The sequence below is a fragment of the Phalacrocorax aristotelis genome, chromosome 8, assembly GCF_949628215.1.
Source record: "Phalacrocorax aristotelis chromosome 8, bGulAri2.1, whole genome shotgun sequence".
In the NCBI taxonomy this organism is placed as follows: domain Eukaryota; kingdom Metazoa; phylum Chordata; class Aves; order Suliformes; family Phalacrocoracidae; genus Phalacrocorax; species Phalacrocorax aristotelis.
In genome coordinates this window covers 36,698,302-36,711,872 of record NC_134283.1, presented here as the reverse complement: position 1 = coordinate 36,711,872, position 13,571 = coordinate 36,698,302, and the positions used below count along the sequence as shown (strand labels likewise).

Below are 13,571 nucleotides of genomic sequence, written 5' to 3'. Positions count from 1 at the left end.
TAGGTGTTGGAGGGGTCTGTGGGAAGATGCTGCCTTCTCTGTGGTAAAAAGGAAATGGAAGAGGCTTCACCTATTTCAATCAGCCAGAAAAGAGAAGGAAGCAGCTGCCCGTTGCAGAAGTATCGCATTCAGGAGAGAAGATATTTGACTGTCCCAAATTTAAGTGACCAGTGACCAACCCCAGGCAGGCATGTTCAGGGGAAGAGAGCACAGGGCTGAGCCAGATCTGCATGGGAAAGTTTAATGAAAATCAACAAGACATCTTTTGCATGGAGGAATGTTGCCTGCTCCACTCCAGCCGAGTGGGGACCTTGTGTGAGCAGCAACCGGGACAAAAAGGCCTCCTGACTTCAAGCCTTAATGCATACCCAGAAAAAAATAAAATAAACATTACTATTTTGTCATCTTACTGAGGAGGTTTTGTTGGGAGTTGGGGACAGAGGTGTTTATTGCTAGAAGACTATAATTGACTGTTAATTTTGGTGAGGAGACCTTTTGTGGGCTACGGTGTCTAAATGAAAACCAGTAGCGTTCTGTTAAGAATAACTCTCTATAAATAATTGAAAACTAGTGTGATGACTGAGACCTTGCTGCTAATTACACACACCGAACTGTGTTATTTTGGGATTGTTTAATGCAAGAAAGATAAATTTTAAGTCCGAAAATAGCTGCTGGTTCAACCTAGATTTTACGAGACAGATTAATCTTCTTATCGCTAATTAACTGGAAGCAGGGTATTTCTTACCTGCACATTATTTCATGCGTGAGCAGAACTCGGCACATTTCTGGGTTCTTGTCTTGGCCTTCATATACTATCGCCTAGAAACAAAACACAGTTTTAGCTGCGCATCATGTTGAGTTTGGAGAAAATAAAAATGCATCGCAGTAACCAAAGGCGCAGCCAGAGTGGCAGGCTAAAGAGACCACATCTCCACCGAACCTGCTCCAAGACTTGCAGCTGGAAAACAACACAAGCTGAGTACAGCTAAATTCCCTCCTCTCCATTGCACATCTCTCAAGTGGTGTGTAGGATGGGTTTTTTTAGTAGTCAAGACAACCACAATTTTCTTTTCAATTCAGAATAAAATATAAACCTAATAGCATTAAAATAAAAAAATAAAAAAAAAGAAACAAAAAAAGCCAGCAAGGTTTGGCATACTTTGGGTCCTATTCATTTAAAAAAAAAGACAGAAAAGAGAGAGCTCATGTATTTTTAATTACAAAAGCTGCACAGCCCAGGCATTCTCCTCGTAGCTCCTGAGAAAGCGCTTGGGCCTGATTCTCCCCTCAAACCTCGTGATCCACCACTTTCCGGACAGCAACTTACAGGGATATAAATAAGTCAGAGGCAGGCCCTACCAGAGCAGAGGATACCAAAACAAACAGAGGATCAACCAGCCTGAGAAATCTGACTCTGAGATAGCACAGGGAGAATCCTTTAAGTTAAAACTGTGGAAAGACAGTGTATGTGCATTTCAAGAAGTGTCTATGTTTGCAGTCCTCGCACTAGCAGAACCCGTGACAGTGAGGGATCCGTGTTACACACAAACCAGGTTAGCCCTCCCAGCCTGCTCAGTACAGGGTTTCCATCCGATCAGGACAGTTACGGTTTCTAACCACCCCTGGCCCCAGGCGCCAGCCCCCCTGCAGCAAAACAAGAGTGAAAAGGAGTTGCTTTTGCAACAGCATCTTTCGATAGCACTGAGGTTCTTAAATCTTTTAAGGTGTCACTCTGGAGCTAGGATCAATGGTTAGAGCCCCTGCCTCGGTGAGATGACCGCTCTTACTTCTGAGCATCATCTCTGCCCTTGGTGTGGTGGTGTGACCTTTTCAGCCTCTAAAATACAGGCTTCAGAAGAAGAAATTGGGGAACAAACCCTGCAGATAAAATTATATCTGATACAGGTATCTCTAAAGCTAACAATAAAATAGACATTGAAAACAAAAAAAACTATGCTATGTGGATGAAATACGTTTTATGGAATGAGACCACTTTGAAATGGAAGTGTGGAAAATACTGAGGAAAAGTAAGTTATTGTAATATATGATGAAGTAAGATCATATGAACTGCTTTCCCAGTCCTTACAAATATAACCCACTAAGGGTAAGAGGTGTTCTACCTGCAAAAGGGGCACGAATCTCAGGACACAAAAATCTGAAGCAGCATGAGCTGATTTTTAACACCATTTTAAGAGTAATACACAATATTAATATTATAAAATTATTAAATTATTCCATAAATAGTATCAGGAATGGGACTGTGATATCTTTGCTAGTTTTAATTTTTTAATTTCAGTTTTGCTATGTGCATTCCCCTAAAACCTGAGAGCCCATGGGTTTTTTTTCCTGATAAGATAAAACAGAGGCCACCGGTGCCATTGCAACTAATGGGTAGGGAGCTTCACCTGACTTCTGCCTTCTCATTCCCACCAGTGAGGCACAAAGCCTGTGAACCCAGCACTTATATAAAGGGGACACGAAAGTGATTGCAGGATGCATGCAAAGTCCAGGCAGCACAGACACCAGCAAACACCCCTGAGCCCAGCTGGGACCCCACGTCCCTGCTCGGTTGCTGGCCCACACCTCAAGGTACTTCCACATCAGTGCCCAAGAGAGCTACAGGTGGTTTGCCAGAGGCTTTGGAAGATGGCCGTACAGTTATCCATGTGTTACATCAGGAGTTGGAACAAATTCAGAAGATCCTCATTTCCGTGCATTAAGACAGAAGATGAGGAGAAGCTTCTTCCAGCCAAAACCAGGGAATCAAAGTAACTGGCTGACAGCTGATGGGGTCGGTCATCAGGGACATTGCAGGGACTCCAGAAAACCCCGAATTAGATTCCACCTGGCAGTGGGACAGGCCAGGCAAGGGGGAAGCTCATGGCACATTTTGGACTTAATCAATGCATAATCAAAGAATAATCTGCCTCTGAAAGTGCAGATGATGGGGGGTAAAGAGCAGACCTACTCCCAAGGCCTTTAGCGGAGACAAACACCTCCAGTCCCCATTCACCTCTGTACATCACAGCATGACACGGGGGGAACAGTGCCTGGGAGAGGACTGCTGGACTTGGCTCATTCTTCTTAGACTTTCAAATTCTAAAATAAATTTAGCCAGTATGGGTTATCTTGTTGCCAGTGAAGTCAAGGAAGCACTAGAAAGGGCAAATTAGAACACAAAATTTACTTTCTTTTTTCCCTCTGCCCTCTCTCTTCATCTTCCCTTCCTGCTGCTATGCTTACTTAACCTCCAGGTACCCACTTAAATAACTCAACTAAATAGCAATAATGAACGGGCAGAGTCAACACTGCGGTACATAATCACCTTGTCTGTTGTGTTTAGCATCAATGATCCCTTCTTTGTGTGCATGACGTTCTTCTGCCTTCCTCTACATTAAGGATTTGCTTTTCACTTTATTTGCATTTAATTACCAACGTTGTACCCATGCACATTTTGTTGTCTCCCCACTCCTGCACACCCTATTCCTGCAGGAGTTCCTAGGAAATCCTAGGAAGCAGGAGGAATTGCTGAGTTCATTTCCGAGCAACTCATCCCCAGCTCCCATTCCTATGTCCCAGTTTACTTGTGCAAATGGGTGTGTAAAGCACCAACTGTTTACTTCCATGAATGGCTGCCCAAGAGCATTACAGATACTCTACCGTCTTGCAAACTGCGCTGGTCTAAAGCATTAATTCTACAATTAGTTTCAAAAAGGAAACAGGAACTGCTAAAGTTTCAGATCGTTATAGCTGCCAGAAGTATTTTTTTACAGGAAGGGTCTACAGTGTTACTGTTGTGAAGATTCTTAACTTTAAGATTTGAAAAGCTACTCTTAACAAAAATATCTTAATTAAAAAAATTTTTTTTTTTAAGTTCAGGCTTAAAACTGGGTGATTGTGGCAGGATTTCTTGTCGGGCTAACATCGTCGTGATTTTGTCAAATAGGGATCACATTAATGAGAGATAAAGTGAAAGTTACAGTGTATAAACTTAGACCACACCAGAGCTAAAAATAAGCCTGCAAATACCCATCAGAGTTGCACAACAAAACACCAGCAGAGGAAATGCAAAATTATAGACTTTGGGTTTTTTCCTTTTGTTTACTTCATGTAGTTTTAACTCTGTATTATTTCATAAGCATTTCAAAATAGTTTTACTTCTCCTGAACAACTTAAATATTTCCCCACAAAATTCATCTTCCATTTTGTAAGCCATTACTCACCCAAGTAACCTTCCTACAAGAAGTCCCAATGAGTAACAATCACTCAATGCACAAACAGCCGCAAAAAATTAGTGTCAAAATATGAGACTTCCTCACTCCCATTTAAATAAAGCTGCATAAAAAGTTAAATCAAATGAAATTCAGTGCTTGCCAGCAAATAAAAATTACTAAATTGAGTGCATCACAGTCATTTCTAGGTGACAAGTGCGTCCAACAATTCAGCTAAACTTTTCAGTAAGAGATCATAAAAAAAAAATAAAATAAAATAAAAAGGAGGGGGTAGTATAAAATTCAAGACTACAGTTCTCATTTAATCTACTTTTTCCCCAGTAAAGATGGCAGAATAAAGCAGTAAAATAGTTGATGAATAAGTTGGAAAAAATATAGTGCCAGATTTTGTCCTTAGCTATTCCTGAATAAATCCAGATTTATGCTGGTACAAACTGAAGGCAGAATCGTCTCGTGGTGTCAGTTTGCCAGTCAAGCAATCCTGCGTTCTGAACTGGATGAGAAACAATCTTGAAGGAATGAGATCATGGTCATTATATTATCCAGTTATATCATGGCCTTGATTTTAAAAGAGTAAGAGAAGGAGAGAATTCACCAACAGGCATCTAAATCCACTCGCTTTCAAAACCCTCATCTGTTTCACAAAACAAACTATCTCCTTTATTGAAATAAAGGAGAAAGAAAAACTCATTAAAATGAGGGGCTTTTCAATAACAGAACTAAAATGATTTGTAATGACGTATACAGCCATACACACAGAGAGAAAATAAAATCCTGGCCCCACCGAATTCAATAGGAGCTTTGCAATTGACTTCAGATGGGCCAGAATTTCACCCAGAGAGGATTAGGCTTGTATCCGCTATATATCTACGCAGAAAATACTGTGAATTACATTTATTTGGCTTTGAATACTTAACCCTTAATTACCCGAGTTTTTACCCCTTCCCCAAGCAAATCTCGACTCATCCCAGTGAGGTTTGTGCCAGACAAGCAGCATAGCACTGGGTCCCGGGGCGGGGATGGTTAGTTCTTGCTGTCTCTTTCAATGCACAATTGAGTAGCATCTAATTATTTTATCCAGTCTCCCTCTGCCTTTGATACGCAGGCTGCTTATCGATGTATTCACACAAATTAAATAAATTTATCTCCCCTAATATGTTCATTTTTAATGGTTTTCAAACATTCACATGGAAACAGCTCTAGCGTAAATATCCCAGAACAAATGGCTGTATATTATACAGGAGGGAGCAGTTGGGCTGCCAGACTGGGAATGCACCAGGCCATCTGGCTCAGGCAGTCTCTCCAAAATCCTCAGCTTTGTTTTCACCCTCAGACTCCAAACAACACATTTTCCACTGTGATGAGTTTACATTTTCCCAAACACAGGTCCTGATCATGCATGCAAATTCCAAACTTCTCCATTCCTGTCTGTACAAGAAAATTAAAATCACCTGCGCTTCTGACATCTCACCAAAGGCACAAGAAAGCTGCTAAAATCTGGCACAACGTAAACTTTCCCCGTCACAGGGGTTAGGTTTTGTTTTATGTTTGTGTGAAATTTCTCCAAGTCTGCTGAGGCTCCCCTGAACTTATTGATAACATTTTTTTTTCCCATGCGTGTAGCTGCCAGAGACGGGCCAAGCAATGCACAGAATAGAGAGCTGATCAAATATCTGCAGACATCAGAGAATGATAGAGAAGTCAACAGAAAAACCATTTGCATCCAGAGTTAAAGTACTGAAAAAAAGCAAAATATAAACAGAGTCTAAGTCTGAAGGAAGGAGTTTTGACTCATGAGGACTCTCAGCAATAGACAATAACTATCGTGCAAAACTTATGATTTTTAAGACGCCTGAGCCATATTAGCATCCGTTATATCTTATGGATGAGAACGGCTGAAGGAAAAATGGGTGGGGAACAAGTAGTTCGGATTTATCTCCTCCATCTTTCCTAATAGTGAAATATCTCAACTTTATGAAAATACAGCTGGAGAAATAGAAGGCATCTCTTCTCCCTAAATATATTAAAATCCTTACACTTGCCTAAAAACTCTGGTTTTATTCGAGCAGACATATTTCACATTTTGCAGGCAATTTCAAAACGCATCATTGTTAGAGCCAGACCTACTGCGGTAGGAGCTGCTGCTTTACGGAAAGCAACAGCTATAAAGTTTGGGATCCTACAGGGTTTTGAATGCATTAGGAATGTGATCCCAACATAAAATGAGGTGCCAAGATAACATAAAAGAAAGTTTAATTAAGCCAGTATTGATGCCGAATGTTGTTAACCTAACTGAAAAGAACTTCCTTGCAACATTAACAATTCGTGCATAGTATTTACAATTTTTAAATGGGGGGCACATTCTGGAAATGTAGTGAGACCCCCCCAAGGCATGTAATTCTTATCTTACCCAACACTTCTCTGGGGCCATCACCAAAGGCCAAGCACATTATCCTGAATATTACTCAAAATGATGCACTTCAAGGCTAGCCTGGGTTTCCCATCCAGAAGTCCCACAGCCCAGGCTACCAAGGAGCACGCGGGCAACAAAAGCTCGCGTTTTGGGGCAACGTGTGCATAGTTCATACCCGCGCCCCAGATCTGCTCTGGGATGTAGTCGGAAACAAAATTCTTGGTAACTTCAGTAACGCCCCGCTTCCCATACGGCATCACAGCTGATCGGGAACACACACGCGCGCATGCACCGGGACACGTAGATCCCCACACTCCACCTATGACAGGACTCTTGCCGTCAGTTTCTTAGTTGGGCACAGGCACACAAACAAATCCCTGACCTATTCAGATCAAGAACTGTATAGGAGCAGAAATACCTACTATTTGTTACGTACACACAGCATCCAGCATAGCAAAGCCCTGCCTGTCTACCTGCTGATATAATGCATGCTGCTAATGGGACATTTACGTTAAATCTATGAGTAGCAACCCTATATACGGAAATCTAGGTCTGATTTGCAGAACGGACTTTATTTTCTCTTACCTAATTTAATAATCTGCAGCTGTAGAAAACCTTGCAATTTATAACTGTGAGACAAAGAGAATACTTTTAAATCTGATTTGTCCGTATTAAAAAAAAATAAATATTTAATATAAGGACAGAGCCACAGATACTTTCCTGTATGATCTGAGGAACCTAACTCATTCAAGTTTTGCTTCTGTGGGATTTTTAATTTGCCACCAGAAACCTCAGAGTAGCTGTAATTTCAGTCTGGGAATTCACAATTATCGAGTGTGTGAATGTGCGTGTCTGTGAGTATTGAGAAGATCCTTGCCAGCTGAAACATGTACGCTTCTGCAACAGTTTCATTTAAAAGTAATCATTTCATTATCCAATTTGTTCTGAGTGTCATGCATTAAAATACTACACCTTCAAGTAGACTGACAATATATATTTAACTTTCATTAAAAATTAAAGAATTTTCAGACAGTCTTTGCAATATTTAATTACAGTTTGATGATTTGAAAGTTACTTGAGAATCTTCTATATAATTCACTGTCGTAAAATATAAATGATACGTTCAACATTTGGGTGAGCTTCTGTCATGGGTTGTACTTCGGTTCCTAATAAGCATTCAATAACGGAAGCAATCACAATTCTGAAATAATTTCACTTTAAAAAAGAAGGAATTAAAAAAGAAGAAGAGGGAGAATTTAGCCCCTGGCCCCCGAAAAAAATCACAGCGGCACATGCCACAGTTTTGACATAACAATGCCCTATTTTTCATAAGCAATTATAGTCATGCCTAAAGAAATTATATTCACGAAATTAATACATAAGCAAACATGTTTGTGTCTAAAATAGCCTTTCGCTCCCTGTTTTCTAATCTAAGTTCAGAGAGCTTTTGTTCTAAATCCTTGCTTCTTGACTCCATTGCACTTTCCTCAAAAATCTGTAATTTTCACTAACTTTGTTTTTGTAAGACTTGCCGAAATCAGACAGATTTCTTTTTTGTTTTGTTTTGTTTCACTGTGAACGTGCTTTAAAGCTACATGGTAGGTTTTACAAATAAACTGTATCTCAGGGTTTTTTTTCCCCTTTCTCTCCAAAGACCCTCTGATGACTTGATAATAATGAGAGACCAAGAGGTCAAACAGTGCCTTAGGATGAACTCTTCATATGCAAGATGCCTTTGTTAAGAAAATTATTTTGAATCTGCTGCTCTACATGAGTTCAGGGCTCTGTTTTCAACAGGATTATGAAGAGAGGCTTTTGCATTTCCGTAATGATACGAAAGCTATTTAAACATAATATTTGTTGATAGTCTCTCTCATACGGTCTACAGTGAAACACGTAAGCTCCAACAGGACTAAAAAGATTTATACATCAGGAAGATTTTGTTTCTTTTAACACAAACTAATCAGTTTGTGGCTGAAAAACAAGGAATGACAGCAAACGCTTTCCAAGATTTGTTATGGAGACGGGTATGCTGCCGCTGTTTTAATTCCTACAGGGAATGGGCTCTGTTTGGAAGTGTATAGTTTAACAGAGTTCAGATGCATAGTGGATTCTCTAGTAAAATTCAGCCGAGTTCCTTTTTTCTTTTTTTTTTTTTTCTTTTTTTTTTTTTCTGTTGAAAGACAGTCTTCAATAGCAGGAAAAGATGTTTGGGGACCATCAAAGAGAGTTTCCTAAAACAAACTCAGCCCTTAGAGCTTTATGTTTTGCTGTAGAAAAGAAACCCAAATACAAGCCAAGAGGTTTTTTCCTTACAGACAACATACAGGGGCTGACTTTTCCTATCGGTACAACAACAACAACAACAAAGCTTACTCTTTTTCCTAAATAAAACTTAAGAATTTTTTTAACAAGTAAAACAGATTAGGAGAGGAAAAAGTATTTCTTAAGGATAAAAAGGCTTAAATGCGATCTCAACTATTTGAAAGAAACGTGTTATAAGAGAAAAATATTCTGACAGGAGCAGAAGAAAAAGCTAGAGTAACAAAATTTTTCAAAAAGGGAGAATCGACTTGTTCAGATGGTTCCTTTGTAAAAACACTGTTTTCATACAGAAGACTATTTTTTACAGGTAGGCACGCACGTTAGGACTCCGTTTGGGAAGCTAAAGAGCAAGCTTAAAATCGGGGTTAACCCACCGACAAGGTCTGCTGCCCTACAGCCTTCCCCGAAGTCCGACACCGAGCTGGCCGCTCCCGCGCCGCGGTTCGGGGGACTATCGCGACATGCAAATGTGCCGCGATGCGATCGCTCCTCCTGCAACCCAAGGACCCGGCGGCAGCGCGAAGAAAGGGCTGACAAACACGGCCACCGCGCCCGAGCCGAGGCTTCTGCCGGGGGCGTTGGGTGGGCTGGGGGAGGCCGGGGTTAATTTGTGTTAATTAAGCGGCAAAACCGAGCCCAAGCCCGGACTAGGACGGCTGGAGGGGTCGCCTTATTTTTCGGAGCTCCCAAGCCCGCCGGCGGCGGGCAGGGTGCTGCGGGAACCCTCCGCGCAGCCCCGACGCCGGGGTGAATGCCGACGGCTCGGCCCCGCAACCCCGCCGCTGCGCGGGTACGGAGCGGGGAGCGCGGGTGCGGAGCGGGAGGCGGCAGCCCCTTCCCTGCCGGGGCAGAGCCGCTCGGCTTGGCGGCGGGGGCGGGTTTCGCCTCCGCGGGCCGCCCCGACGGGCTCCCGGGGGCCGCCCCGACGGCTGCCGCCACCCGCCTTTCCCCCCACCCCCCCCACCGCCCCGCAACACACACCCGCCCTCCTCCGCGGGCGTCCCGCAGCGCCTACCTGCTTGGTCATGGAGTCGATGAGTCGGACGTAGAAATCCTGCTCCGTCCTGATCCCTGAAACAAAGCAGAGGTGTGAGGAGCGGGCCCGGCCGGCGGCAGGGTGCGGGGGCTCCCACCTGGGGCCCCCCGGCCCTGCAGCGCTGGCCGCGGCCGGGCTGTGCCCAGGCACCAGGCGCAGGGATGCGCGGAGAGGAGGGGAGCCGGGGCAGCGGCTCCCCGGGCTCTGGGGGGCTTTCCAGCCGGGAGGGCGGCCGGTGGCGGGTGACGGGGCTGACACCGGGGGCTCCCAGCCCTTACCATTGCTGTAGAGCAGCTGCAGGCGGTAGTGGATCCCATTGTTGGTCTTTTCGCTGTTGGCTTCCTGAAGTCAAAGAGGACGCCGGAGGCCGGAGGAAAGAGAAAAAATACATGTATCATACGAGGCTTCTCCATCACTTGCACGCCGGGTGCCCCCGGGGCTGCTCTCAGCCCCCTCCCCTGCCCCGAGCATAGCGAGGGGTCAGGGCAGACCCCCTTCCCGCCCGGGAAGGCGGCGGTGGCTCCCGGGACGAGCCTGTGCTCCGTCCCCTGGGGAGCAGAGCGGGGAGGGCCCGTGGGAGGCGGCCGAGCCCCCGCGGGACACCGGGCTACTCACCTTCTCCTTCTCCACGAAGCCCACGAAGGCAGTGCGCTCGATCTCCACGGGCTGCCCCTGCCGGTCGTACAGGGCCAGGACAAAGTGGAAAAAGTTGGACTTCCTCAGGTTGGAAGGAGGCTGCTTCTCGAAGTGAGCCCGGGCCAGACCAACTCCGCTGGGACCAGAGAGACGCGAGTTAGCGGCAGCCCCGACGACACGGCCTCACGCCCCCCCCCCCCCCCCAGCCGGCTCCCGGGCCCGCGCCTTCCCCCGGCGGGGCTCCCCCGGGGCTGAGCATCCCCCCCCCGCCCCCCGAGTCGCTCCGGGGCTCTTCCCTCCGGGCCAGGGGAACGGCGCGCTCAAGCGCGGCCACGTCGAAACCCCGTGGAACCGGGAGCGCAACACAGAGCCGACCCCATCCTACCCTGCGGCGAGCCCGAACCCCCCCGGTACCCGACTCTGGCACCCACCAACCCTCCCCGGGGGCCGTGCCCGCTCGCAGCCGGCCCTGCATGGCGGGGGAGCCACGCTCAGCCCCGCCGGCGCGTTGCCCCGCGGAGCGGCATCGGTCCTGCCACTTCTCAAACTCGGCTCGAAGCTGTCACCCAAGCGCCCATGTGCCTTATCTTTCAGTTTCAGTCCCGCGAGCCTTTCCTCCCCTCGCCGGAGTGGTGGGTAAACACCGCGACGGCAGCCGAGGAGACAACTTGAAATATTTCAGGGTTGTCCTTGCAGAAACTTTCCCTTCCTTAGAGGGCTCCAAAGGGAGGGGTGCGGGGCGAGGTGGGAGACACCGGGAGATGTCAACATTAAACTTCTGAGCTGATGCCGGCTCCAGGGCTCAGGCTGCGAATCCGGCATCAGCTGGGGTTTTTTGGTTTTTTTGCGGGGAAGAGGATAGGCAGAAGGAGAAATAAGAAAGCACAGGAGGCTGGGCGCAGCTTCGCCAAACGCATCTCCTGTTTGAAGGGATTTCTTTAAAAAAAAAACCTAAGATAAGTGGCAGTGGTTTTACAAAGGGGCTTCGAATTAAATTTTCCCTCGAGAAAGCTTTGCAAAACTCCCGGCTTATCGGAGGAGAAGGAGGGAGGCTGCTGATTCTGACGAGGATAAGAAAGCGATGTGGAGAAATAGATTTTGGACACATCAGTGCACAACTCGCTGCTTATCGGAGGGGGGAAAGTGTCATTGGAGATCTTAAGGCTAAATCAGCAGCAAACATAGTTTTGAAAAGTCCTGCCCCAGTGCGAACATATGGGGCTAGAGAGATTAAAACCGACCTATTCCTACCTGGCGAAACTCGCCGCTTCCTTTATTATTATTATTATTACTAAACTAAAAAAAATAATTCCTACGGGACAAGAGGGATAAATATTTTAACTGGCGACATCTACGTGAAACTCACTACTGTTAGCAGAGCTCCAGAGCCGGCTTTTTGTTGGTGCGGGGGGAAAAGCCGCTGCCCGGGGGAGCGGCGCTGCAGGCGATACGCGGAGCGGGCGCGGAGCCTCCCTACCTCTGAGCGGCCGTGCTGGCGTCCAGGACGCCGGCTCCCTGCATCCACGTCCGCACCGCGTTCATCCCCGCGCCGAGGGGCTCTTCCTTCATGCTGCTCCCACTCCGCTGGATGCTTTCCTGAATCCCAAACATGAATCAGAAACAACAGCGCAAATCTTCCTTCTTTACTCAAAAAAAAAAAAAAAAAAAAAGTGATCAAATCGCCAGGCGGACTGTTATATGTGGCTTTTTCTCTTTTTCTCTGTTTTCTTCTCTCTCTGCAGCTGATCTCGGGAATCAAAGCAAGTCAGAGAAAGCAAACACAGGCACGCACATTAAAAAAGAAAAAAAAATCCAGAGGCAATCAGAGCCCGGTTTTTTTGCTGCTGTTTGCTGCGTGTGCAGTTTGTTTAGGTGCTTGGAGGGGCTGGCGGGGTGCTGGGAGCTGGTTGCAGCGCTCGCAAGCCGGAGGAGTACTTGAAGTCCCTTTTGTATGAAGACACCCCTCGGATGGTAGCAGGGAAAAAAAAAAAAAACCAAAACCACACAACAACAACAACAACAAAACAACAACCCCTCAGATGGCAGTTTAAGAAACAATAGGACGAACGGGAGCTGCGGCAGGCTCTGCTACATCAAGTGTCATTTTCCAGTGACAAGAAAGGCAAGTTTCCCCCCTTTCCTCCCCTCTCTCTTTTCTTTCTTTCTTTTCTCCCTCTTTCTTCTCTCCTCTCCCAGCCGAAGCGCTCTCTCCTCCCTCCTTCAGCCGCGCAGGAAGCGAGTTGCCGGAGCCGGGCGCACGCCGGGAAGGGAGCGAGAGGGGCGCACCCTCGGCGGCGGCGCGGACAGACGGACGGACGGACGGACGGAGGGAGACCCTGGGGCTCCCGGTGCCCGCGCCCCCTCCCTCTCCCGCAGCGCCGGGGCGGACTCGCCGTCTCTCCCTATGGGAGCCACTTTGACTGTCCCCGCCGCCGAACACGAGCCCCGCAGCCCCGGCGGGCGGGGGGCGGGGCCGCCGCCGCCACGCCCCTTCATTTGCATCGCGTCACCGCTTTCCCCCACACCCCCCCGCCGCGTCGCCGCCAATGGCCGCCCGCGAGTCGCCGCCGCGGGGGCGAGGCCACGCCCCGTCGTTAGCATAGCCCCGCCCGGACGGCCCGGACGGCCCCGCGGGGGGGGGGGGAGTTGCCCCGAAGCCCCCCCCCGGGGGGGGGGGGGGGGGGCATTAATACAAACGCGATCGCGCCTTTGTTCATCAACGAGGCGGCGGCGCCGGCCGGGGCCGCCCCGCTCCAGGTACCGGCGGGCGGAGAGTGGAGGGGGGCACGGACACCCCCGCCCCGCACCGACCTCCCCAGCCCCGAGGACAAGCGGCAGCGCTTCATTGCGAGGGTGGCCGAGCCCTCCCCCACTCCCCCCCGGGGCCGCCCCGGCGGGTCTTTCCCCCGGCCCCGACTGCCCAAAGGCG

General features: G+C 47.5%; 1 protein-coding gene across 4 annotated transcripts in view; it reads right to left on the bottom strand.

The window, feature by feature from the left end:
• Window positions 1-13,082, bottom strand: part of EBF1 (EBF transcription factor 1) — a 282,653-nt gene extending 269,571 nt beyond the window's left edge. For all 4 annotated transcript variants that reach the window (XM_075102589.1, XM_075102590.1, XM_075102591.1 and 1 more), the window contains exons 1-5: window positions 12,120-13,082; window positions 10,622-10,778; window positions 10,285-10,348; window positions 9,986-10,041; window positions 746-819 (exon numbers count right to left, since the gene is read on the bottom strand). In XM_075102589.1, coding sequence (XP_074958690.1) covers window positions 746-819; window positions 9,986-10,041; window positions 10,285-10,348; window positions 10,622-10,778; window positions 12,120-12,253 — 485 coding nt within the window. In that variant the 5' untranslated portion in view covers window positions 12,254-13,082. The remainder of the gene's footprint in view (window positions 1-745; window positions 820-9,985; window positions 10,042-10,284; window positions 10,349-10,621; window positions 10,779-12,119) is intronic.
• Between the last annotated feature and the right edge of the window lie 489 nt (window positions 13,083-13,571).